Here is a 22,980-nt window from a genome sequence, read left to right on the forward strand (position 1 = left end):
AATAGACTGCCGCTATAAACTTCTGTCGATGTTACAGGAGGAGAGTAGAGCATAACGAGTGAGGGGCAGGGCGGCACTGTTGCATTCACTTGCGCTCGTAAATCGGAGTTTCACTTCTAAAAATGTTCAACCAGAGACAAATTTGGGGTGGCAGCTGGGGTAGCAAGGCACCTTTAACTAGAGTTGGCATTAGCCACCCCATGCCACCCCTTTCAGATCCGCCCCAAAACATATACGCTGTAGCATCCTGGAGCAGAGACTCTCAACATGGGTCCTCCAGCTGAGATGTGTTTGTCGACATAGGCCTCGCTATCATTTCAACGAAGGTGGGATTCTTTTTTAAGCTGTAGTTTACTCTCGGGAGGTTTGACCATCAACGGCCACCGTAGATTAGAAGCAACGTGATCGCCACAGCGTCCCTATTTTAGACGAGATATCACTGGACAGCGGTAAGTCATCAGTGATCTGTGCATAGTGCACAATCAGTAATCTCTTTGATGTACGAAATTATTACTAAAGGGTCATTCTGAAAAATAATTGGGGACATTTAAGTTCTTATCTGTGTCTCAAGGAGTTATTCAGATAGTCATACGGCAGCATGTTTAACTGTGATTTTACTTTTGTCTTTGCACAAAACTTTTTGCAGATGTCATTATTTTCGGATGATATGCTGATTTATTATAAAAATACATAATGTTTACAAAAAACATGCAAAACAAGTGGAGAAAGTCCAAAGTTTACTACATTGCATAACCCACCCAGGGCATTGCATAACTGCACACAGTCGGATTAAAGGTAACCTACCGTTCAGGTAGAATACATTACACTTATTTTTAGGCTACATATAAACCATAACACAGTGTGTTAGGATCCGTAGAATAGTGTCACAATTGGACTGTATGTGAGGTGAAATCAGTCATGCACAATAATTTAATTGGATGAGAAGTACTGTGAGTAAGTGGTTCAGTGTATTTGTGTGTGTGTGCATTTGTTCCAGTATTACCAGTATGGAGGGACAGGCAATCTCCACTCTGTGTACCCCGGCTCTGGTGGTGGACTTGGACAAAGTTAAGAAAAATGCCCAGAGAATGATTGAACGCTGTCAGAAGATGGGGGTCCAGCTTCGGCCTCACATGAAGACCCACAAAACCCTGTATGGACACACACACACACACACACACACACACACACACACACACACACACACACACGTACATAAAATGAATTCATACATGTCAGTTGTTTATAGGGGATACTGAAAAGGCTGTGTTTGTGTATGTATCTGTGTTCCTGTTTAGTGAGTGTGCTGACATAATGACAGGAGGATCACGGCGATGCATCGTTGTTTCCACACTGGCAGAGGCCTGTTTCTACGCTGACCACGGATTTGATGACATCCTCTATGCATACTGTCTTCCCTTTGATAAGGTTCTCCGTTTACACACTTAATTGCCTCAGTCTGTCTTTGCAAGTTTTGATCATTTTGTACAGAAATACAGAAAAAAGTGACCCCTAAAATTACCTTAATTTTTGAGGTTCTACACGTTTTTCCTTTTCCATTTAACACATCACATTAAAAAAAAAAATTCCACTTAGCTGCCTTAACGTCCTGACTCTGCACATGCTGTCTCACTGTGAGGAGAGCCATCGTTCATGTTATAAATGACCTGTTGTGTGTGTGTGTGTGTGTGTGTGTGTGTGTGTGTGTGTGTGTGTGTGTGTGTGTGTGTGTGTGTGTGTGTGTGTGTGTGTGTGTGTGTGTGTGTGTGTGTGTGTGTGTGTGTGTGTGTGTGTGTGTGTGTGTGTGTGTGTGTGTGTGTGTGTGTGTGTGTGTGTGTGTGTGTGTGTGTGTGTGTGTGTGTACAGGTGGAGCGCTGTGCTCTCCTGTCAGAGCGGTTGGACCTCTTCCAGGTTTTGCTGGATCATCCTGATGCTCTGCAGCAGCTCAAGAAAAGACCTCTGAAAGACGGTCGACTGTGGCACGTCTGGCTGAAAATCGACTGTGGCAACGGGAGAGGTAAACGCAGAGAAAGCAGCTGATCTGTTGAGGTAAACTGCACATGTGATCCTCTGATTACTCTCCCTGTAGCTGGTGTCCTGCACTCAGAGCCTGAGGCGCTCAGATTGGCTCAGGCCATAGCTGGGACGGAGGGGGTGGAGCTAACAGGAGTTTACGCTCACTGTGGGAATTCATACAACTGCAGAGGGGTGGAGCAAATACAGGCTGTCGCCCAGGAAACAACCACCTTGACTCTTCAGTTCATGGAAAAGTAAGACAAAAATGAAATTAACAAAAAGACACAATGGAAGCTAATCATCTCATATGTAACCTTTTGTAGGAAGTGGTTAATATACATGCAACATTCTTTATGAATTTCACTAGTTCACTATGGCCCGATGTGTGACAGTGTATCAAGAGTTTTTAGGGAGGTCTTAATGTTTTCCATCCTGACAGGTTCAGCCTTCATTGCTTCACATAAGAAGAAAAATGTTACAGTGGAGAAAGAACTTTATACATCTCCCACCTCGAAAGAGTCACTTTGTGATAACACTGATTCTTAAAAAAGTCTCTGTCAACCTTTTCCTTTTCTGTCTTTAATATCTAATGAGCTGCTGTTATCATCATTTGATTTAATCATATTGTCTACATTTTAAACATTAGATCCAGACCTAAAATACATACTCAGCCAAATATGGGTCAATTACAGTATATGGGGCTACAGTATATTGGTATTGGTGTCTGTAAATATGTCTTCTGAAATATGCCAATATATAAACATTTTAAACAGGGGATTTTTTTTCTTCCCTGGGTTTGTTCCCCTGCAGACTGAAGGCTTTTGGCATCATCTGTAAATCCAGCATTGGCTCCACTCCCTCCTGCAGTCATCCAGTCAAAGACATGGAGCAGCTCAGCGAAGTGCATCCTGGAAACTACGTCTTCTATGGTGTGTGTGTGTACTAGTTTGTTTTTGGTATTAGAGTTTCAATCAGCATAATCAGAAAAAAAGGTGACGATGTCTCTGATGTGTTGTAGACACGCAGCAGTCTGTGATTGGCTCGTGCAGTCTTGGGGATGTGGCTGTGAGGGTCTTGACTAGAGTCATTGGACACTGTCCTCACAGGAACCAGCTCCTCATCGACTGTGGATGGACTGGAATCAGGTACTGTCATTATCAGGAATGTATTTGCAGACTGGACAATTTCTTTTTTAAGGCAAGGGCAAGGCAAGTTTATTTTTATAGCACATTTCAGCATCAAGGCAATTCAACGTGCTCCTCACAAGACATTAAAAGCATCATGACGAAAGGAAAAAGAGACATTCAAATAGAATATTTAAAAATGACTAAAACAAACCATCAACAATCACAGAGACGACTAAAGATGAGAATGTTTTTAAAAAGATCCAAAAGAAATAAAGAAATTTGACATCGAGCAAAAATAAGAGATTCAAGTACCAAATAAATGAATTTGAAATACAGTGATGGTATCTACTCTGCGAGTCTTTCAATGTTATAGAGTTCTGAAGTCTCCGACTACTTATCTTCCTGACGGACACAGATTCACCTGCTGGTCGTCCATAATTGAAATGGGTACTGTTAAATAATCCACCCAAGAAAGTTAAGATTTCAGGCTGACGTGATCCTGGATGATGTGAAGACTACTGAAACTATGTGAGGAGGCAGAGTTTATATGCAAGAATGAAAGGAGCCACAGGTCAGATTCGAACCTGGGCCACCTGCTTGGAGGACTACTGATTGAAACTTCACCTGCCAGACCCAACAAGAAGGGTGGTGGTGTTGCTGCTATCTTTTCTGATATCTTAACATGTAAATCTGTTCTTTTTGGTTCCTATTCCACTTTTGAGTATTTAGCTTTGGGATTTGTCCATCCCAGTCTAGTGGTCACTATTGCGCCTATAATAACGAAACGTATTTCTGGTAAAACAAAATCACCTTGGATGAATGTGGACAGAAGGCGGGCACTAAAGAGAGCCTGCCACAAGTCTGAACGTAAGTGGCGCAAAACCAAATTGCATGTTAATTATAATATCTATAAGGACCTGCTCAGCAAATATAACGATGAAATGAAAAAATCTAGACAGCATTACTTCTCTCAAATTATCTCAGAAAATCTGTATAACTCCAAATTTCTGTTTAATACAATCGACAAACTGATTATCCCTCCTTGACAAATCCCTACTAAGCTCCAATCTTTAGATTAGATTCGCCTCATACTTAAAATCCAAAATTTCATTTATTAGAAATAACATTGTGGCTCCCTCTGCTGGTGGGTGTGGCCCCTCTTCCTTAACTCAGTCACATGCTGCCAACACTCTTTCCAACTTCACCCCTATTCAACTTACTGAATTACAAGATGTGGTTAAGCTGCATGCTGCAACATGTGCGCTTGACCCAATGCCTACTAAACTGTTTAAAAATGTTTTCAGCTGCCTGTTAGACGATGTCTTTCGTATTGCCAAATTTCAGTGTCACTGTGACATTTGACCTCATAATGACCTTTAAACAGAATGGAAAAGAAAATACTTAATTGTCTCCTTTTCTGCAAAAGGTAGAAATGTGTCTTTGACTTGTGTCTGCAAGAATATGCCTTTTTTTTGCTCTTGTTTTTATATTTATTTCATTCTGTTTCCTCCTCTCATTACTCTCAGTCTAGACGGAGCTGGAAAACTTCCCACTGGATATGCCATGATTGAAGGACATCCAAACCTAAAGTAATGCTGTATTCTCTTCTCTCTGGTCTTATTACTAAATGTAATTGTGACTAAAGCTCTGATAAAAGATATTTCTGTCCAGGTTGTTGTCTATGACTCAAGAGCATGGGAGAGTGGAGCCAATTTCAGGACCGCTGGACTACAGCAAATATCCTCTGGGCTCAATGCTCACGCTGATCCCCTACCACGTATGTACAGTCCTGTGTGAAGTGAAGAGTCATACATTGTCAGTGCTATTGTTACACACTAATCTTGTTTTACCCCCTCTTTCTGCTACCAGTCGTGTGCTTCTGCCGTGATGCACCCTGTATACCACGTACACTCTGAAGGCCGCCTGCTGGGGAAGTGGACACCTACATGTGGGTGGTGAACAGCTGGCCAACCATATACTTGTACAGAAACTTCTTAGGAGAGCTTAATGATCACCAGGTCTTTTTATAACTGCACCATAATCATTTAGTATCATTGAAAATTAACCACTTAATTCCTCTGTGCCTGTGCTGCAAAAAACACAGATCAGAATCCTTAGTTAAAAATAATAATAGAAGTGCATCACTTTGTTTTACTTTTGATAGAACTACTCCCAAGATGTTTTATCTTGAGGGACATGAGAAAAGAAAAGTAAACAGAAATGTATGCCTGTATTGTTCTAAATAGCTAAGTAAATGAAAGCTTTAGTTCGATGTTGTAGGCTCATTATTTCATCAAAGTTACCTTGCTAATTTTTAATCAGTCAGTAAATGGTGTAACATGTCAATAGGTACCTACTCTCAGCCAGTTGTTTGTATGTGACAGCATTCTGATAATTCAATGTGATACAAATTTGTTTTTTATTTCTGCATTAAACTACAAAAAGTATGTGTGTTTTTTTAAGTCTTTATAAAAAAATAACAAAAAATAACAAAAATGTAACAGTCAAGTCAAACACATCAAACACATTTTCTTTTTGAAAGGGTTTAAACAGATTAATAAAACGAACAATTTCACAAGTGGAATTAAAAAAGATGTCTGAAGAAAAGACTAAAAGAATGTAATAAGATTATAAAATATTAAACATTATAAGTGTAATTCATAGTTCTTCATCTGCTTATTCTTCTAATTAAAATGTGTGGTTTGTCTTCATTATCAATAAGCACAATTACGCTTGTTATCTATAATAAAACATTAAAATCAGCAGCGCACGGGTTTGTGATTCGGGCAATTTTGCGAAATGCATCATGGGTAATGAAGTTCTACACGAGCTGACGTTCTGATTGGTTACCGCACGACCTTTCACTTGTCACGTGGTTTAAAATTTCAGGAGGATGGCGCGGAAAGTTGTCACACCACCACGCCGTGCAGCTCTCAGTCTGTGAAGGTTGTGTTTACATTTTAAACCGGGTGTTACTGACATTCCCAGGTAAGATATTATATACACACACACACATATATATATATACTGTAGATACATGTCGTTACTTTAAACTTTTATTTTCGACATTCAGAGTGTAGAAGCTGTTTGTTGTTACTACTATGTAGAATTACGTTATATCAAATACAACTGTTATCATTACGTATTTTAACACATAACCATGGCTGAATGAGTAAATTAGAAGTATCAGTAAGTGGTCGACTATATAAGTAAACGAGGATAAATGTTTATTTTCTTTTAGGCCACCTCGGAGTATGGTTTTAGTTAGCTCCTGTCTCACTGGGTGTTGCATTTCTTTTACAGTAGTCATGAGTGTGTTGGAGGTGAAGTTCATCGGTGATGGAGATGCTCTGGAGCACATCGTGGACAAACAGGAAGGTATGGAAAACTCAGTCGTGTTATTTTAACCTGCTTGGACGGTTGTAGTTATTCGCAGGTGTTTAACCGGCTCGCCTGTGTGTCGGTGTATTTAACTTCAAGGTGTGCAGAGCAGCAGTGGAGCCGTTCAGAAGATGGTGAAGTTTAAGAGCCCCGCAGGACGAAGGGGCAGAGAGGAGGAAGAAGATCACGATGGAGATGAAAACGGACTCCTTGATGAGCAGAACTACATCCAAGCTCTGGGAACAGACAATGCAGAGGGTAAGAAAAGTGAAACCTTAAAATAAGCTGCAACCTTTGCTCCCTGTCTTGCTGTGTCCTTGTGTTTCTAAATGTAAAACCTTTTATGCAGCCTAGTGCTAAATAATGCAAAAAATGATACCATAGCTGCAGATTACCACACTTAGATGGTAGTTGTAAAAGTTCACACAGTTAAAACAGTTCAAAATATCCTGTGAGCATTAAGTTCATGAAGTTTGTTCTAGTTTAATTTGCTTGAGAGAGGTATTGATTCTTGATCCTGTCAAACATACTGCTCACTTAATATTATTATCAGTCAATATGATCACATCACAGATATATATGGCTATCTGTGTATGTAACACAATTACTGAAAACTGATTATATTTGCCGATCATGGTTTGTGAATCACCACCTTGACAGGACAAAGCCTTTAAAGAGTCTCAGAATACAAATCTCTTGGTTTCTGGTTAGATCACAAACTCACATTCAAATTACACGTATATACTCTGGGCAGCAAGTTAAGACAAACGATAGGTTCCCTCTACCGAAACAAAGCTAACTTCCTAATGCTTAGAAGAAAAGGGATCATTGAGGCCATCTTTTTAACGGTTCTGGATTGTCGTGACGCTGACTATCGGAAAACACCTCCGTCCCCATACTTTCTTCCCTTGATGCCATTTTTCACTCTGCCCTCAGTTTCATTACAGGATACAGTTACTCCACACATTGCATTTGATATGAAACGGTTGGCTGTGCAAATTTAACTGTAAGACGTGACATATATTTAAAAAATTTTATAAAGCCTTTATTGGCAAAATGTCGCCATATATTACTTCATTACTAATCCGGTGTAATAGTCAACACACTGTAGTAACTGACTGGAGCTCGAAGCCCCACGGGCGAACACTTCATTTGGTGAAACTGCTTTTAGCTTCTCTGAATGTCTGTTGCAAAGTGTGTCCATGTGAATGCAGCAAACGTCTCACACTTGTTCCTGTGAGTCGGTTTCAAACTAAGATTTTACACTCCTCTGCCTTACAGTGGAATTGTTTTTAATTGTTTTGTTGCTGTTGTTTGTATTTATTCAGTTTCGTTGTACTCTCGTGCATCATTGACTCTCTGAGATTTGATTCCAGAGATCAGATCATGTAGAAAACTGTGCTTAAAGTTTGTCCAGCAGAATGTGCTCTTACGTTTTAGTTTACAATTCTCCCTGCACATGAAGCAGAGCGTCACAGCTAAGCAATTTATGATAATGTTAAATATAGTTTTGTTAAGTTATTTGTCTGTGTTATCAGCCTCCTGCTTGAGGCTACCTTTACATACAGTAGATATATCTGTGTGTATGTCTCACCTTTCCCCTCTATAATCTGTATTTCTTAAAATTCACATATCAGCTTGGCTTTCTAACTACACTATACCACAGGATCATTTTGCAGTTTGTGTTGATTCTGTTATGTCTTGTGTTACACTGAATGTTTCTTCCAATTAATTTAGTTGTTTTCTCCCATATTTATTAATGAGGGTGTACTTCAACTTCTATTTACAGTTAAATAACACATATTTGTGCTGGCGTGCCACAGTGGTTCCACTACCTCCAGGTGCTGAGGGAATAATAATAGGCAGCAGTTTTTATTGCTGCTAAACATTAAAAAAAAGGTTTAAATCTTTTCATTATATCTGTTTTTCTCTTCAGAAGATGAGGAGGGTTTGTCCAGAGTGGCTGGATCCTCCATTTTTACCTTCCAGAAAGTAAAACGAGGACACAGCATGGCGCAGACTGGTGAGAGCCTCCATCTTCCCCCGTCACATATACACATGTTATCCTACATTTATAACATTATCTGCATTAACCACGTCATAATACACTTCTTGTCAGGTTCTTTAACACTGGTTGTTTTATTTATAGCAAGCGAGTTGGCTCGGACACCCGCCAAAAGCGTGACTTTCAACAAGACCCCCGAAGCTGAACCCTCCACTCCCACCAGAACAGGCCGCAGTGAGTCCAGCACAGATTTATATTATTTTATTTTTCCATTCAGAGAAGAATAACTCTGTTATCTCTCTCTCTGAGCAGACCACAGAGGTGAAGGCAGGACACCACAGAGGGTGAGGCGAGAAGGAATTTGTTTTCCTGACTTTTCATTCACACTTCAGACCCAGAGGCCTTTATCGTCGTGACGTTGGTGCAGTGTGGGTTTCTCTCAGTTTAACCTCTTCTTTTTTGCATAGCAGAACAAGAAGGTTCAGTTTGTCTCCACGACTCCACACAGGCTGAGGAAGAGGATATCAAGTGAGTTTTAACTGTCTGAAAGTTGACTCTCGTGTTTCAGAGAGGTTGAGATATAAAAAGTCTGATTTAACGCGTGAACTTTATCGTTTAAACTTTCAGCTCCGAGCCTCCGGTCAGACAGCGATAGTGAGCTGTCGCCCTCTGACTCTGGGGAGGACGAGGAAAACGAGGACAGGATGGAGGAGGAGCAGAAAGTAAAGAAAGAAGACAAGGAGAATCTGAAGACTCCAGTGAGGGGCGGTAAAGGCTTGTCTGCAGCTCTTTACAAGACTCCCGGCAAGAAGAGCAAAACTTCGGAAGCCGTCAACCAGCCCAGCATGGTGGAGGAGTATTTTGAAGCCCACGGCAGCTCGAAGGTCCTGACCTCAGACCGCACACTGGAGCGTTTACATACTCCTAAACTGGACCGGGTCAGTAACTAACAGCCAGTATTAAACATGTGTAGACTGAGCTGTGTTGTTGTGTCTTTGAGGTTATTCTTATGTTATTATTACAGGAGACGCTGGTCCAGCTGTTAGATGGAAAGCCGTCCTGCTACTCCAAAGAGATCCAGCAGCTCCACAACAAACACAAGATGCACTTTAACAAATGGATGCTACAGTTACAGTGAGTGACTCTTTTAAATGTCTATGTATTTGTTTTTATTTGTTTAATATTTCGGTGTAACATAGAATATGTTTTTGCATTTAACTGTGTAGGCTGGGCTTCAGCGTGATCGTTTACGGTTTGGGAAGCAAAAAGTCTCTGCTGGAGGACTTCCGAGTGTCTCACTTGGCTCAAGAAATCCACCTCGTGGTCAACGGATTCTTCCCCTCCATCACTCTTAAGTCGGTCAGTATACATGAACAGATCTCTCCAAAAATGATCCTTTGTTACCGCATGTTCTTGCAGGGCAGGGCAAGTTGATCATTAAAGCTCCGTTCATGCATCGAGCAATTCAAAGTGCTTTACAGAGATAAAAACAGAACATGAAATAAGACATCAAAATACCCAAAGTATTAAACTAAAAGATAATCAACTTATTAGAATGAAGAAGTGAATCAAAATGTTTTGAGACCCTGTTTTCAAAAAGCTACCGGGTTGAAAAGGCCTCAGGTACAGATTTGCTGAAGCAGGAAAAAGAAAAGAAGGCTGGTGATGTTGTTTTTTTTACTCACTGTCAAAGATTTATTTCAAAAGAACCAAAACCAGCCACGAATGAGACCTACGAAACAACTTCTGTGTTTTTAAACAAACAGTGAACATAATTGAACAAAACCTTCTATTATAATAAACAGTAGTATTAGTTTAATCTGAGTGAACTCCAAACACTCTTTACTCCTCACTAAAACACCAAACTGTGTGTATATCCAAATATCTGAACTGTGTACCTCTGTTTGGGTGACAGTTTGCAGGAACTTACGCCTCATTTAAACATGAACCTGTATGTTTAGCAAAGTTGTCCCGCACCGTGCTTGAGCATGATTGCTTCCCCCCCCACCGTGCCGAAGCACACCTCTTACAATCGTGCCGGAGCCAAGGAAGTGTACCGTAGTTGAGCACAGATGGGAGCACTCACACTAGTCAGTCAAACTGGACTTAAGGGGTGAAGTGTGCTTAGGCACGGTACGGATTGCCCAGTGTGAGTGAGCCCTTACGCTGCAGGAACTGATGGGCCGCTGAGTGGCATATGAAGGGTTTGAATGTTGGAAAGGATTTAAAGGTGGACTTGGGATGGATAGATTTTTTATTTCTCACCAGATTTGTTCTCAACCTCAAAATTTTAAAGAAACAAATGCCTGAACGATAGAAGTACAGGTGGAATGTCTTTTGTTTGATTTGCTAAGAGTGACTGAAGGTCTGCATGAATAAAAAAGAAACCAATTGATAATGACAGTAATATTAAACATTTACAAATAAAGAACACAAAATGAAACACAAGCACCACCCGGACTCTGTGCTTGCACTAATATTTTTTGATTTAGTTTTCATACTAATATTAGCGATGTAAAAGATACTTGTACAGATCCTACATACTCAACACACATCCATTCACAAAAATATACATAATATTCATATATACCCACATAAACATTACATTTATACGTTCAGGAACAGTGGGGGTTCAAATCATTTTGGACACAGAGGGTGAGGGGAGAATCTTTTTCTGTCTTTTAAACTTAAAGACAAGTGTTTGTTTTTTGTTTTGTTTTTATGCAGATCTTAAATGCCCTGTCATGTGACGTCCTGGAGCACCATGGAAATTTCCGGACTCCCTCAGATCAGATCCAGTACATCACTCAGACCCTTAGAGACAGTGAGTGTGTTCGAAGTTCAGTTACACTTTCTTAAGCGTGGGTTTGATTTCTTAAAACTGAAGTTTGACCTTGCAGACCTAGACCTCCATGTTTACCTGCTCATCCATAATATCGATGGACCCATGCTGCGAGGAGAGAAGACCCAGAGTGCACTGGGGCAGCTGGCATCCCTGCCCAACCTACACTTGGTGGCCTCTTTAGACCACATTAACGCTCCTCTGGGTGAGTGTTTGTATTAATGAGTTTCCAATTTAAATGATTGTGCTCACTTAATTGAAGGACATTTGACTTTTCTTACACACCTGTATTTTATTCTTCCTTATGATCGTCTTAACTTTGTGTGAAAATCTTCTGTTTGGTGACTTTAATGTCCTGTTATCCATCTGTCTTCTGGTCTTTATGTGCTTTCAGTGTGGGACCAGTTTCAGCAGAGTCAGTTTAACTGGCTGTGGTGGGAGTGTGTGACCTTCCAGCACTACGTAGAGGAGACGTCGTATGAAAACTCGCTCCTGGTGCAGCAGACCGGCGCGCTCGCATTGTCCTCGCTTACACACGTGCTGCGCAGCTTGACGCCAAATGCAAGGTACGTCCCACACTGATACAATGAGATATCAAGTAAACCATAAGCGATGTAAATGCACTAATATTTCATTCCTTGTGTTCTTTCTTTCTGCAGAGGAATTTTCAAACTGCTTGTGAACTTCCAGCTGGAAAACAAAGATAATCCTTCATACACAGGTGCTTACAAGCTCCAAACTTCAAAATGCTGCTGATTTTCATCTTCAATGTGACTGTACGGCCTGGTTGTAATGTTTTCCTTTCCACGTGTGCAGGACTGTCCTTTCAAGATTTCTACCAGCGTTGTCGAGAGGCGTTCTTGGTGAATTCAGACCTCACGCTGAGGACTCAGCTGACCGAGTTCAAAGACCACAAACTGATCCGAACACGCAAGGTGGAGTCCTGTTTCTCTTTTAAATGACTAAAATTATACAGCCATGATTCTCTGCAGATCCCGAAACCCAACTCATGCCCTGCCAGTATGAATCACTACTTTATGAATTCTCACAGTGACACTTATGACATGAATGAAGGTAGCGTGAACGAGAAGTTAATTAGCCAAAGAAGAAGACAGCAGAATAAAAGAAGAAGACAGCAGGATAATGTGACACAGCGTTGAAAAGAATACTGATATCAAACTGCATTAAATATACATATATTAATCCTGCACCTCATTAGGTGAATGTTTATTCTGCAGTTAATCAGATTGGTGATGTATCATTATGAGCGTCTTGCAGTATATCGATTCTCACAGAATCGCTGTACGTGGCCCACGACCCGTGATTACCAACACTATTGTTCACAACAACTTTTATATGTTTATAAGTTTTTATATTTTGGCTGTGTCACAACTCTTGAGGATTATACTTTAAGGACAAAGATGTCACCTGTTAATCTTGACTAGAAGCTCCTCCTCATGTCTCCTTCAAAATACCCTTAAGGAGTTGAGGCATCATAGCGATGACATGTTTAAATTACCGCTCGTAGTCAGAGGAGACAGAGATGGGGGGGGGGGGGGGAACAAGTGTGTTCTCAACTTAATTTTTCCCTTCATAATTCTTCAGGGTGCAGACGGAGTGGAGTACTTGCTGGTCGCGGTGGATGCGAGCACTCTGATGGATTTCCTGGAGAATGAAGAGGTGGACTGAGAAGAGAGGCCTTTGAACTTTATCACTTACACATCGTTGACCGGTTAAACTAACCAGTAGATATTTTGGTTGACTCTGTCACTTGTATACAGTGAAGGCCAAAAAAAACCATCTAATCCACACATGACATGAGCCCAGTTTACAGGCTCTCACCAGTTGAATTTAATGGTTTGAAACGTAGTATTGGAGAACTGTTGTGACTTTTCATGGATCCTCGTCTGCAGCACTATGAACTTCACTTCCTGTGTATTGGTGTTCATGTTTTCTGGTGACTTCTTTGTAAATAAAAATCCACATGTAGAATTATCTTATTGCAATTTATTACCTTTATTACAGAAATAGATTTACATTAAGCAAAACATAGACTCTTTTGTTCTTGCGAGGCAGGTCGGCATGCTGCAGTGGAAAGTAAGGAAGTCAAGGGAAGGAGTCGGCACAGCTGCACACGTGAGAAGAGAGAGAGCTCAAACAATTAATATAACATGCAGTGCTCGGCAGTTTTATGGTAAAAGGTGTTAAACAAAGCCGGTGTTTGAGAATTCTGTTTCAGAGTTCCAAGAAGAACGGACATTTGGGATTTAAGGTGGAAAGAACAAAGCGTGGTTCGGCCCTGAGTGCGTGCTGTGAAATGTTTCAGTGTTGGATGTCTGCAGTCTTCTGCGTCTGCTGTGTGCTGTCGAGCGTTTCGGAGTCCAGTGTGTAAGTCTGGAGTCTGTTTTCGGTCACTGTGTTTACAATGCGAAGCTCCTCTTCATCCAAATCCCTCAGCAGCAGCAGAACTGCATCAAGAGTGTGTGTCTGAAAATACAATTTGAGATTTGTTAGAAATAAGTAATTCAGTAAATTCCAACATTTTGAGTTTAAGGGAGGAATACAGAAGAAGAAGAAGTTACCTTTTTCAATGATGGTTTGATTTCTCTGGTTGAGGGAGAAGAAAGAGAAGGGAACTTGTCTCTGGAGAGGGGCTTCATCCCCAACTCTTCCCGGATTTTACTAAAAAAAACAAAAAAAAACAAAAAAAAACAAAAGTTCAACCAATGCATGTCTCCCTTTCTGTATGTGTGATGTCAATCCTGTAGGTGTGGGAATCACCAAAGATCCAACAATGCTTTATTCATGCATACACTACAGTGTAATTGCAATATTAACTGAGTATTTTAATAAAATATCCCAATCTATTGTCTTTTTAAAACTGCAAATGATGTCTTGAAAGGAATTCTGTTTTATCTAATAATACAGTTTTCAGAATGCCTGTCTTTATCTCTGTTCAATCATTTTGATTGCATCAATATTGGGATTGTCAAACAGACAACGAAAACCCGCCAGAAAATGTTGCATGCCCCCCATGAACGTAACCTCATTACAGCCAATGTAGCAGCACCTTAACTGCATGCATCCATGTGTTAACCTCTGTACTACAACAATGCAACTTGTACAAAAAGGTTAGGCAGCTTCTTTAGCAACATGGGGATTAAACAATAAATAACTTGATATAAGTAGTGATTTATATTTACAACATTACCATAATAATTAAAATGAAAATACTATACACACAATAATGCTACATAAATGATCAACATAATGTGCTGTACTGATTTTTCCCCCACTCCACAATCCACACAGCTTACTTGGTCTCCTCCATGTTGTAGTTCAGTGGGTCGTTCTCTGTCTCTGCATCTGGAAGTCCGTTGGTGGAGAGCTGGTTTTGAATGCTGCTGGGTGGGGTTGTCACCACTTCACCCTCCTTGAGAGCCACTGCAAGCTCATCCTCTGTCACTACTGCAAAAACCACACACATGCTTCATAACAATCATTTCCCATCACCGTCCTCTTGTCTCAGGTTAAACATGCAATGCATAGTTTTGCACCCAACAGGAATAATGTGGCAACTGTTCCAACTGAGAGTGAAAATCTGATACTGTGATACTCTTGACACAGTCACAAGACGACGACGTGCTCACCTTGGTTGTCGAGCTTCTGTAGGTGAGGCAGGCACCGCAGCACGGTGAGCCGATACTGGCTGCAGTCAGATCCACAACAAGGGTTTTCAGCCAACCAGAGGACCCTGAGATGTGTCAGAGGACGCAGGTGTGAGAGCTCAGATAGAGAGGGAATCATGTTCCTCCTCAGGTAGAGCTCAACCAGAGACGGACAGGCGGCCAACGGAGAGAGGGTTGAGATGCTGTTCACACTACAGATTGAGAAATGAGATCATACCAGCAAAGTTACACTGATCAACTCTAACTCAACTCTAAGTTCAGTCACTTTGCTTCTGAATGTGTCAAAATGTGCAGAGTTCAATAAAGCTACCTGAGTGCCAGCACCTCAATGTTTGGCATTTGAGAGAAGATTGAAATCTGAAAAGAAACAAGGAAAGGGTGTACATGATTATGCACGCATACATCTTCCACTGAAATCCATAAGTTGTTAATACTACATTTGAGCATAATGATTATATTCATCCTTTAACAGTTTAAATCTACTCACGTCAGTCAGGTTGCATCCCCTGCAAAAAATAAATAGTAACGTGACGTTATTACAAATGTTAGACATAAAAACGAGCTGCAGATGTCAAGAATATAAACCCAGAGACAATTCTCATCATCTACATTTAAAAACACTCACCAGCAGTTCAGTTTCTTCACGCTTTCCAAGTCGGAGGCCTTTGCCTTAGCAAGAACAAGTTTCCGCGTTAGCTTCATAGCATATCTTCTAATTAATCTGTCCTCAGATATTGTTTTTACTTCATTACGAGTTCACAAACAAAAAGGACTGCATTATGAGAGGCCAAGAGGGCAAACATTTTAACTCTGCAGCAGCAAGTATTGTTGTTGTCCAGCACACGAATACGCATGCGCGTTTGAACAGCAGCGTCCTTAGTTACTGTCACTTCCTGTGAAACTATTGATAATGTAAATGTATTTGTTCAAATTCTGCAGTTGTTACATACTTCTTGGCAAAACAAGAACAATTAACATTTCAAACAATTGAAACTATTTTATTTGACTTTGATATAATATCAGCTCCTAAAACTCAAAGTCCCACAATGCAGCACGATCGACTGGGTAAATCGCGCCTGCGCGGTAAGCAATCCCTCTTTGGACCTACGTCTCCACTGAAACGATGGTGAGCACAGATAGTCCCCCTTCTAATCCGTGTTAATCTGACACTTTCTGTGCTTGAAACTGAATATAAACACATTTAGAGGCTTTATGGTGTCATTGTGTATCAGATGTGGTCGCTATTGGAGTTTACTTTGGGATTGTTTTAACAAGAAAAACGATGTTTTCATGCCCCGTTGAGACAGTAATGGCTGCCACCATTGCTATACACCCTGGTCATAGTGCCGGGCGGGCTAGCCATACAAGCTATCTGTCAGACACATAACCCTAATTTACGTTTATATTAACAAGAGCGATATTTGTGCAGGTGAAGCTAAGTGGCCTGTTTCTGTTGCTTTAAAGGTCGTTGTCTCTTAACTCGGCCTCAGGGTGTTGAACTGGTCTTGGTGAGCTAAGTGGCTAACACAGGTTAGCTGTAAAGTTCACTAGTGATGGGCTCTTTCTCCCATCTTTACACTCGAGTTTACATTTAATAATAAACGAATAAAGTTCTCGGTGATTGTGGCAGGGTTGTCCTCCAAATGGTGAATTGTGATCTCTTAATACTCTGAACGAGCATTACGTAACACAGAATATTACACTGTGAAGTGACAGACATGTTGAGGGATAAACTGTTTCTGCTGATATACTTAAACTCATGTTTTGTGTTCATGTTGTTCACAGGCCAAGCGTACCAAGAAGGTGGGGATCGTTGGTAAATATGGCACACGTTACGGTGCATCGCTGAGGAAGATGGTCAAGAAAATTGAAATCTCCCAGCATGCAAAATACACCTGCTCCTTCTGTGGCAAGGTAAGGATAAAGTCAATAAACTTTTAAAATGACTGACGCATCTGGAGGAAGCAGTGCAGTATTTTGGTTTGATTGGATGAACCATAACGTGTTGTCTTTCCATCTACAGACCAAGATGAAGAGGAGGGCTGTAGGTATCTGGCACTGTGGGTCCTGCAGGAAGACGGTGGCTGGAGGTGCTTGGACTTACAAGTAGGTTCTTTCTGCATTACTTTCTAACTGCATTAGTCGTTTACAGGACAACATTTCTTACTCGTTTGGATGTTCGTTTACACTGCGAGTGAGTTTTTGGTGTTGGAAACGGGGGCCAATCTCTGTCGCTGTGGAAACTTTGTAGGTCAGTTGGAGTAACCGTACTTGTGAACGCTGTAGGGGAGTTGGGAGTAAGAGCCCCCACCTCATCAAGACATTTCTGTATGAGCACATCTGGGGTTGTTCCATCAGAAAATTATGCCACCAAGTGCTGGTCTGGCATTTATACTAATATGTTTTGAGTCATTTTTGTGGAGCTGGGTCCATGATGGTTGTTATAAAATGTGGTCGCCTGAATCAGGAGCTAATCTGAAAACGAAAAATGTCTCAGTTTTAAGAGGCTTGAGATTTGTTAGAAATACGCCAAGTGTCCCAAACCGAAGTTAATGATGTGGATATGTTGAGTTTGGTTTTAGAACTGGGTCTTCTGTTGCAAACCAAGTAGCCGTACACAACCGGTCAAAAAGAGCTGAAATGTCACTTGTTGATATAGTTTTAGGTGACGCTTTGAATGTTAATCGGTGTTATCTTGATGCCATCTAATGATTAGCTTAGTTAATAGGATACGTCGTGTATAGAGCTGGGTATTATGGTAGTAATGAATCTGTTGGAGCAGATGAGGTTTTTGGAAATATGATTATGGTTGATTTAAGTTCCCTTTAGATCACAGTACATGAACATTTTCTCAACCAGGTTGTTTAAATGTGAAGCACGGTGTTGCAAATACATTTGAATGTCATCCCTGACATTCCTCATATTATTTAATATAAAGTATATTCAAAATATTAGACTGCTTGAGAAGTTACTAATTTCTCAGTCCAAAGAGTTCACGGCTTTAGTAGAAACACATTGTAACGTAATCTTGACTTGAAATGGATCACGGTTGATCTGTTGAGGAAAAATGTCTCCTTTTTGTTTCTAAAGTTGGTGTCCCTGATGAGGAGTGGAGAATACTGTTATTGAAATCATGTTTTTATGACTGATCTGTTGTACTGACTTTTACTGCACTTTCTAAATAAAAAGGGAGCTCAAGTTTATCTGACTGTTTGTAGTATCTGTAAGTTGTGATCGGCTGCCCCACTACTATTAACTTGAAGCTTTTTGCATTATCCTGGAAGGTCTCCCTTTTTTTTTTTTTTTTTTTTTTGTTGTTGTTGTTGTTCATGTCCGTCTGTATATCGATACCATACATTGCAACGTTGTAATTTTTATTTATTTTGTCTTTCAGCACAACTTCCGCTGTCACAGTGAAGTCTGCGATCAGGAGACTGAAGGAGTTGAAGGACCAGTAAACCAAGTGCGTCGTTCACTGGTGGATTTGGGACTTTGTTGTTTTCTATAATTTAACCGACCTGGACATGGCGTCAACATCCCAAAATAAATTGGTCTAGAGCGGAAATCTTTGTTTTTGTCTTATTACATGTTTCAAATCTATCCTTGTGGTTATGAATTAAGAGAAGACCCCCCCCCTCATCCCAAAGCCTGCATGAGTGGAAGAAGTTGTGCCATCACAGACGTCGCAGCTGTCCACAATCATTAGCATGAAACACTGACGCAACACAAGAGCTGCTCCTAGCCTGCAGTCACCTGCACGGATTCATTCTTGCAAATTAAATATCTACAGAAGATTTCCCTCCAAAGGTGAAGTTAGACGGTACTTCATTTTTATCTGGCTAAATTCCATTAAGCTGTGGTTTATTGGTGTCAGGTAATGATTTATAAGTGAGCTTACATTCCTGCATCCTTGGTACAGCTGTGGATTTTGTACCATGTTCAGTCAGTATATCTGCTGTGGTAAGGCTCTACATGAACTGACAGAGATCAGTGTTGTAGTAGGTCCAGAGTTAACATCATTGATTTACAGCAGTGTAATGACAACAGCTGAAACACCGTATAGCCTGCAACACATTTCTACGAAGTGTAATTTTATTTCCATTGTTCTGGAGATATAGCACATAACATTTATTTTTATTTTTATATAGTTTAAGGATTCTTGACTGATTAAAGGTAAACCCTCCAAACTGTAAATGACACGAAGCATAATGAATTTGTTTGGAAGTAATTTATTGGTAATATATAGCCTAAGTATGTATTTATTTGTTAGTTTTAACCTTTGATTTGTTTTTGTTTTGTCCTTTATGCATTTGGTGTGAGGATTAACACCCAGTTCACAATTAAACCTCTCCAAAAAGCATTAAAAAATAAAAATAATAATAATGCAAGTGAATATTAAGAAAGTAAAAAAAAAAAAAAAAACGCATCGAAATGGATGCTTATTAAATATAGAAAGTATGACTCTGTTCTATGATAAAGTATTAATACAGATGAATCCTGTCGATGGTTATTATCAGACGATATTGATATAAACATGTTATGATCTAAAAAACATCAGTCAAATTACTGTCAAAGAAAACTGCCGTAAAATGTCCAGAAGGGGGGCGGACTGTCGTGCTTCTCAGGCGGGTCAAGAAACAAATATGGCGGCGTCCAGTGTTTTCAGACCGGGCTTGTTTAACCAAAAAGTGGCGATAGTCACAGGTGGAGGGACCGGCATCGGTAAAGCGATCTCTGCGGAGCTGCTGGAGCTCGGTAAGTCAAGGTTTTGGGTCAAAAAGCTCGGATAGTTTAATCTCGTCCCAGCAGCGGACTGTCAACACGAGCAGAGTGAACTTTGACACACAAGTCTGTCGGTGCTCAACATGGGCAGAAATGTGTTCATATTTGTGAACAATAGTAATAATGTTTAGGTAACAGACAACAGAATGAAGTTATGATGAGAAAGTGTTAAACAAGTTTACAGTAGGTAACTTAAAGAGCAGCAGAAACAGTTATAACAAGTGTCTCTTACTACAGTGGATACTTACTCAATATGAAGTTAAGCAATGAAGGACAGGCTGCACAAAGTACTTTAAATACTTTAGACTAAGAGAACTATTTTCTGATTCTTGTATTACTGTTTAAATAATATAAGATAATATAAACTGCCGTCCGTATGAACAGAGACAGTGTTCAGTGAGTCTAGTTATCCAAACAAAAGTCTAAGCTGTGATAAAAATTGCATCCTATGGTTGACCACAGGCTGAGTCGTATTCAGTTTCTGATGATTATGTTGTGCTCAGGCTGCAGAGTGGTGATCTCCAGCAGGAAGGTGGAGAGGTTGGAGGCGGCGGCTCAGGAGATGAGACAGAAAATCCCTCAATCGAGCCCTGCATGTGTCACTCCTCTGCCATGTAACATCAGAAACGAGGACGAAGTGAGACGCTCCCTTGCACACCTTCAGCCTCTGAAACGGCTTCACGACCGTCGGTGCGTATCTCCTCTCGCCTGGTTTCATCGTGGCGTCTTTGTTTTGATCTCCTGTGCGACAGGTGAAGGCGCTCGTATCGGCAGTGCTGAAGAAATACGGCAGGATAGACTTTCTGGTGAACAATGGAGGAGGTCAGTTCAGCAGCCCTGCCGAGCACATTTCCTCTAAAGGCTGGAAAGCTGTGATCGACACGAATCTGACCGGAACCTTCCACTGCTGCCAGCACGGTGAGATTCAGGCCCGCTAACACAGGTCGAGTGTGTGTTTGTTAAAGCTCACACTGTGACTGTGTAGTTGTTTCTGTCCACACAGTCTACACTGCGTGGATGAAACAGCATGGAGGTGTGATCATCAACATCATCGCTGACATGTGGAAAGGCTTCCCGGGCATGGCGTAAGCAGTAATGTGCATGAATGTAGACTTTAATGTTTCACCGCCTGGCTATTGAAAAGCTGTTTCTCTCCTACAGCCACACAGGAGCAGCGAGGGCAGCGGTGGACAACTTAACAAAGACTCTGGCCATCGAGTGGGCAGACTCAGGAGTCCGAGTCAACGCTGTTGCACCTGTAAGAACAGGTCATGACTCAACGTGGAGCTGACGTAGGAGGTCTTAAATCGTGCATTCTAAGTATGTGTGTATGTCTGCTTGCAGGGAACAATCTTTTCTAAAACTGCGATGGAGAACTACAAGGAGTTTGGTCCACAACTGTTTAAGATGTCTGTGCCGTTCAGTCCCGCCAAGAGGCTGGGAGTACCAGAAGAGGTGAGGGACGATGTGGGGATATTCATAGTATGTTGAGAAGGTCACTAAACTCAGCGACTCTGCCATGTCTTTTGGACACGGCTTTGTTTCATTCATTTCAATCATAATAATTCTAATAATGTATAAAAAATAAAGTTAACTCGCAAACCCTCACGAAGCCAGTGTTACAAAGCTATGAAACATAAAACGCCTAAAATTCACAACAATGTAGACAAACCAGTGTGAAAAAACAAAATAGTCTATGAGAAATCAGGAATATTTCACACAGAATCCTGGAAACATTGGGGGAAAGTTAAAGACATGACATGTGCAGTCAAATCATTTAGATAGAGAACACATAGAGAGCAGTACTTGCAGAGTCTGTGTTTTGTGTCTGTTGCTTTGTTTCAGTTTGACGGACAGCAGTGATTTTCTTTTTTGTTGCTCCTTTTTTTTTACCTTTTTCCCCCTGTGTCTTTTTCTCAGATCTCATCAACCGTGTGTTTCCTGCTCTCTCCTGCTGCCACCTACATCTCTGGAGCCACTCTGAGGGTGGATGCAGGACAGAGTCTGTACCGCTCCATGTGGGACATACCCGGTAAGCTCATCTTGCTATGGTCTTGACAGTATACTTAAATGATGTTACTGTACATAGAATGCTGAATGTGTTACTTGTGATTCCTCCAGACCACAGTGCATGGCCCGAGGCACCAGAGGGGGAGAACATGGACGCGCTGAAGGAGCTGCTCAACTCAAAAAGCAAACTGTGATCCACTGTTGGGGGGGACTGAGTCTTGTACCAGTGCATTAAAAACACACGTGTATCGTGGACCCCGAGCCGTGCAGGTACAAGATGCACCGTCAGAGAAACAAGACACGATGGTGCTCTGTTTATAAGATTGGTTTGAAATAATGAACATTATTGTGTGTACTTTAGAGCAGCTTGTCTAATTACTTTTCCAGATGATGAGGTGTGATGTAAACACTTATTTAAGCGGCCGCATTAAGTTGGTAAATAAAGTAAACCGTTTAAGAAGTCAAGTATCAAAAAGTCCTCTACATTTGGAGAAACCATAGACTCTAAACAACAACACCTAATTAAAATCTAAGAAAGATTGTAATTACTTTTTTATTTAGTTTGTTTGTTTGTTTTGTAATTTACTCTGATTTGTCTCTGAAGCTGTTTCAGGAGCTTGCCTTCATCTTTGACTTTTTTTCAACCCCCTCTTTTGAATTGAGTTGGGCCCAATCATGTAATTTTACTTGCTAGTTTTGGGTTGACTTTCATTGACTGTCTTTTGTATACGGTGGTTATGATGTACAGTTACTGTCATTTTTAACATCTTGTTGATACATTTTACAAAACACATGTTTCACTAACAAATCCTGGAATGTGACATTCTTCTTCTCTTCTTCTTTTTCTTAATATGTCATTGTTCTACAGTGTACAGACAACAATGGTTCTTTGTAATTATAAAGCTTCTGATACTATACCACCAAATAGTATTGTTGTTGTGTATCTGTGGATGTCTACCAGCAGGTTTACTGAATAAGTATTAATGGTCAAACAGAGTTTAGTGATCTGTTGTGAACCTGAACAGAAGTAGATATTTGATCATGTTTAATAAGTGGATTAAGAAGTATTGTACATTAGTAATATTGAATCTTAATTTACAGCATAATGGTGAAACATTTAGTGCTTTG

General features: G+C 40.6%; 5 protein-coding genes across 7 annotated transcripts; 4 read left to right on the forward strand and 1 right to left on the reverse strand.

Annotated features, from left to right (window-relative positions):
• The first annotated feature begins 153 nt into the window (after positions 1–153).
• zgc:162816 (uncharacterized protein LOC571260 homolog) lies at positions 154–5,590 on the forward strand. Its single transcript, XM_020649952.3, has 10 exons — positions 154–449; positions 998–1,153; positions 1,299–1,428; positions 1,867–2,017; positions 2,090–2,270; positions 2,827–2,945; positions 3,035–3,161; positions 4,670–4,732; positions 4,815–4,920; positions 5,013–5,590. Exons 2-10 carry the CDS (start codon positions 1,008–1,010, stop codon positions 5,100–5,102), a joined length of 1,113 nt encoding a protein of 370 aa, XP_020505608.1. The 5' UTR covers positions 154–449; positions 998–1,007; the 3' UTR covers positions 5,103–5,590.
• A 441-nt stretch (positions 5,591–6,031) lies between these two features.
• orc2 (origin recognition complex, subunit 2) lies at positions 6,032–13,366 on the forward strand. 2 transcript variants are annotated; one of them, XM_020649507.3, is made up of 16 exons: positions 6,032–6,131; positions 6,447–6,521; positions 6,624–6,782; positions 8,464–8,547; positions 8,674–8,763; positions 8,842–8,873; positions 9,000–9,057; positions 9,157–9,467; positions 9,554–9,663; positions 9,756–9,888; positions 11,257–11,353; positions 11,430–11,576; positions 11,766–11,937; positions 12,031–12,092; positions 12,188–12,306; positions 12,977–13,366. In XM_020649507.3, exons 2-16 carry the CDS (start codon positions 6,452–6,454, stop codon positions 13,058–13,060), a joined length of 1,728 nt encoding a protein of 575 aa, XP_020505163.2. In that variant the 5' UTR covers positions 6,032–6,131; positions 6,447–6,451; the 3' UTR covers positions 13,061–13,366. The 2 variants fall into 2 exon arrangements, with proteins under 2 accessions (XP_020505163.2, XP_020505156.2); XM_020649500.3 differs by having other exon boundaries at positions 6,049–6,131; positions 8,461–8,547.
• Positions 13,359–15,932, reverse strand: cfap410 (cilia and flagella associated protein 410). 2 transcript variants are annotated; one of them, XM_065953792.1, is made up of 7 exons: positions 15,686–15,932; positions 15,548–15,566; positions 15,371–15,417; positions 15,022–15,125; positions 14,689–14,839; positions 13,954–14,053; positions 13,359–13,858 (listed from the first exon to the last, which is right to left on the reverse strand). In XM_065953792.1, the coding sequence occupies exons 1-7, from the start codon at positions 15,760–15,762 to the stop codon at positions 13,694–13,696; spliced, it is 663 nt and encodes a 220-aa protein (XP_065809864.1). In that variant the 5' UTR covers positions 15,763–15,932; the 3' UTR covers positions 13,359–13,693. The 2 variants fall into 2 exon arrangements, with proteins under 2 accessions (XP_065809864.1, XP_020505887.2); XM_020650231.3 differs by having other exon boundaries at positions 15,022–15,251; positions 15,686–15,930.
• Positions 15,933–16,097: 165 nt separating this feature from the next.
• Positions 16,098–18,625, forward strand: rpl37a (ribosomal protein L37a). The gene is made up of 4 exons (XM_065953793.1): positions 16,098–16,186; positions 16,846–16,974; positions 17,084–17,166; positions 18,455–18,625. Exons 1-4 carry the CDS (start codon positions 16,184–16,186, stop codon positions 18,516–18,518), a joined length of 279 nt encoding a protein of 92 aa, XP_065809865.1. The 5' UTR covers positions 16,098–16,183; the 3' UTR covers positions 18,519–18,625.
• A 1,032-nt stretch (positions 18,626–19,657) lies between these two features.
• pecr (peroxisomal trans-2-enoyl-CoA reductase) lies at positions 19,658–22,777 on the forward strand. Its single transcript, XM_020650138.3, has 8 exons — positions 19,658–19,815; positions 20,346–20,479; positions 20,595–20,760; positions 20,846–20,927; positions 21,004–21,100; positions 21,187–21,297; positions 21,763–21,874; positions 21,964–22,777. Exons 1-8 carry the CDS (start codon positions 19,704–19,706, stop codon positions 22,044–22,046), a joined length of 897 nt encoding a protein of 298 aa, XP_020505794.2. The 5' UTR covers positions 19,658–19,703; the 3' UTR covers positions 22,047–22,777.
• Positions 22,778–22,980: the final 203 nt, after the last annotated feature.

This window comes from Labrus bergylta, chromosome 4, assembly GCF_963930695.1.
Source record: "Labrus bergylta chromosome 4, fLabBer1.1, whole genome shotgun sequence".
Lineage (NCBI taxonomy): Eukaryota > Metazoa > Chordata > Actinopteri > Labriformes > Labridae > Labrus > Labrus bergylta.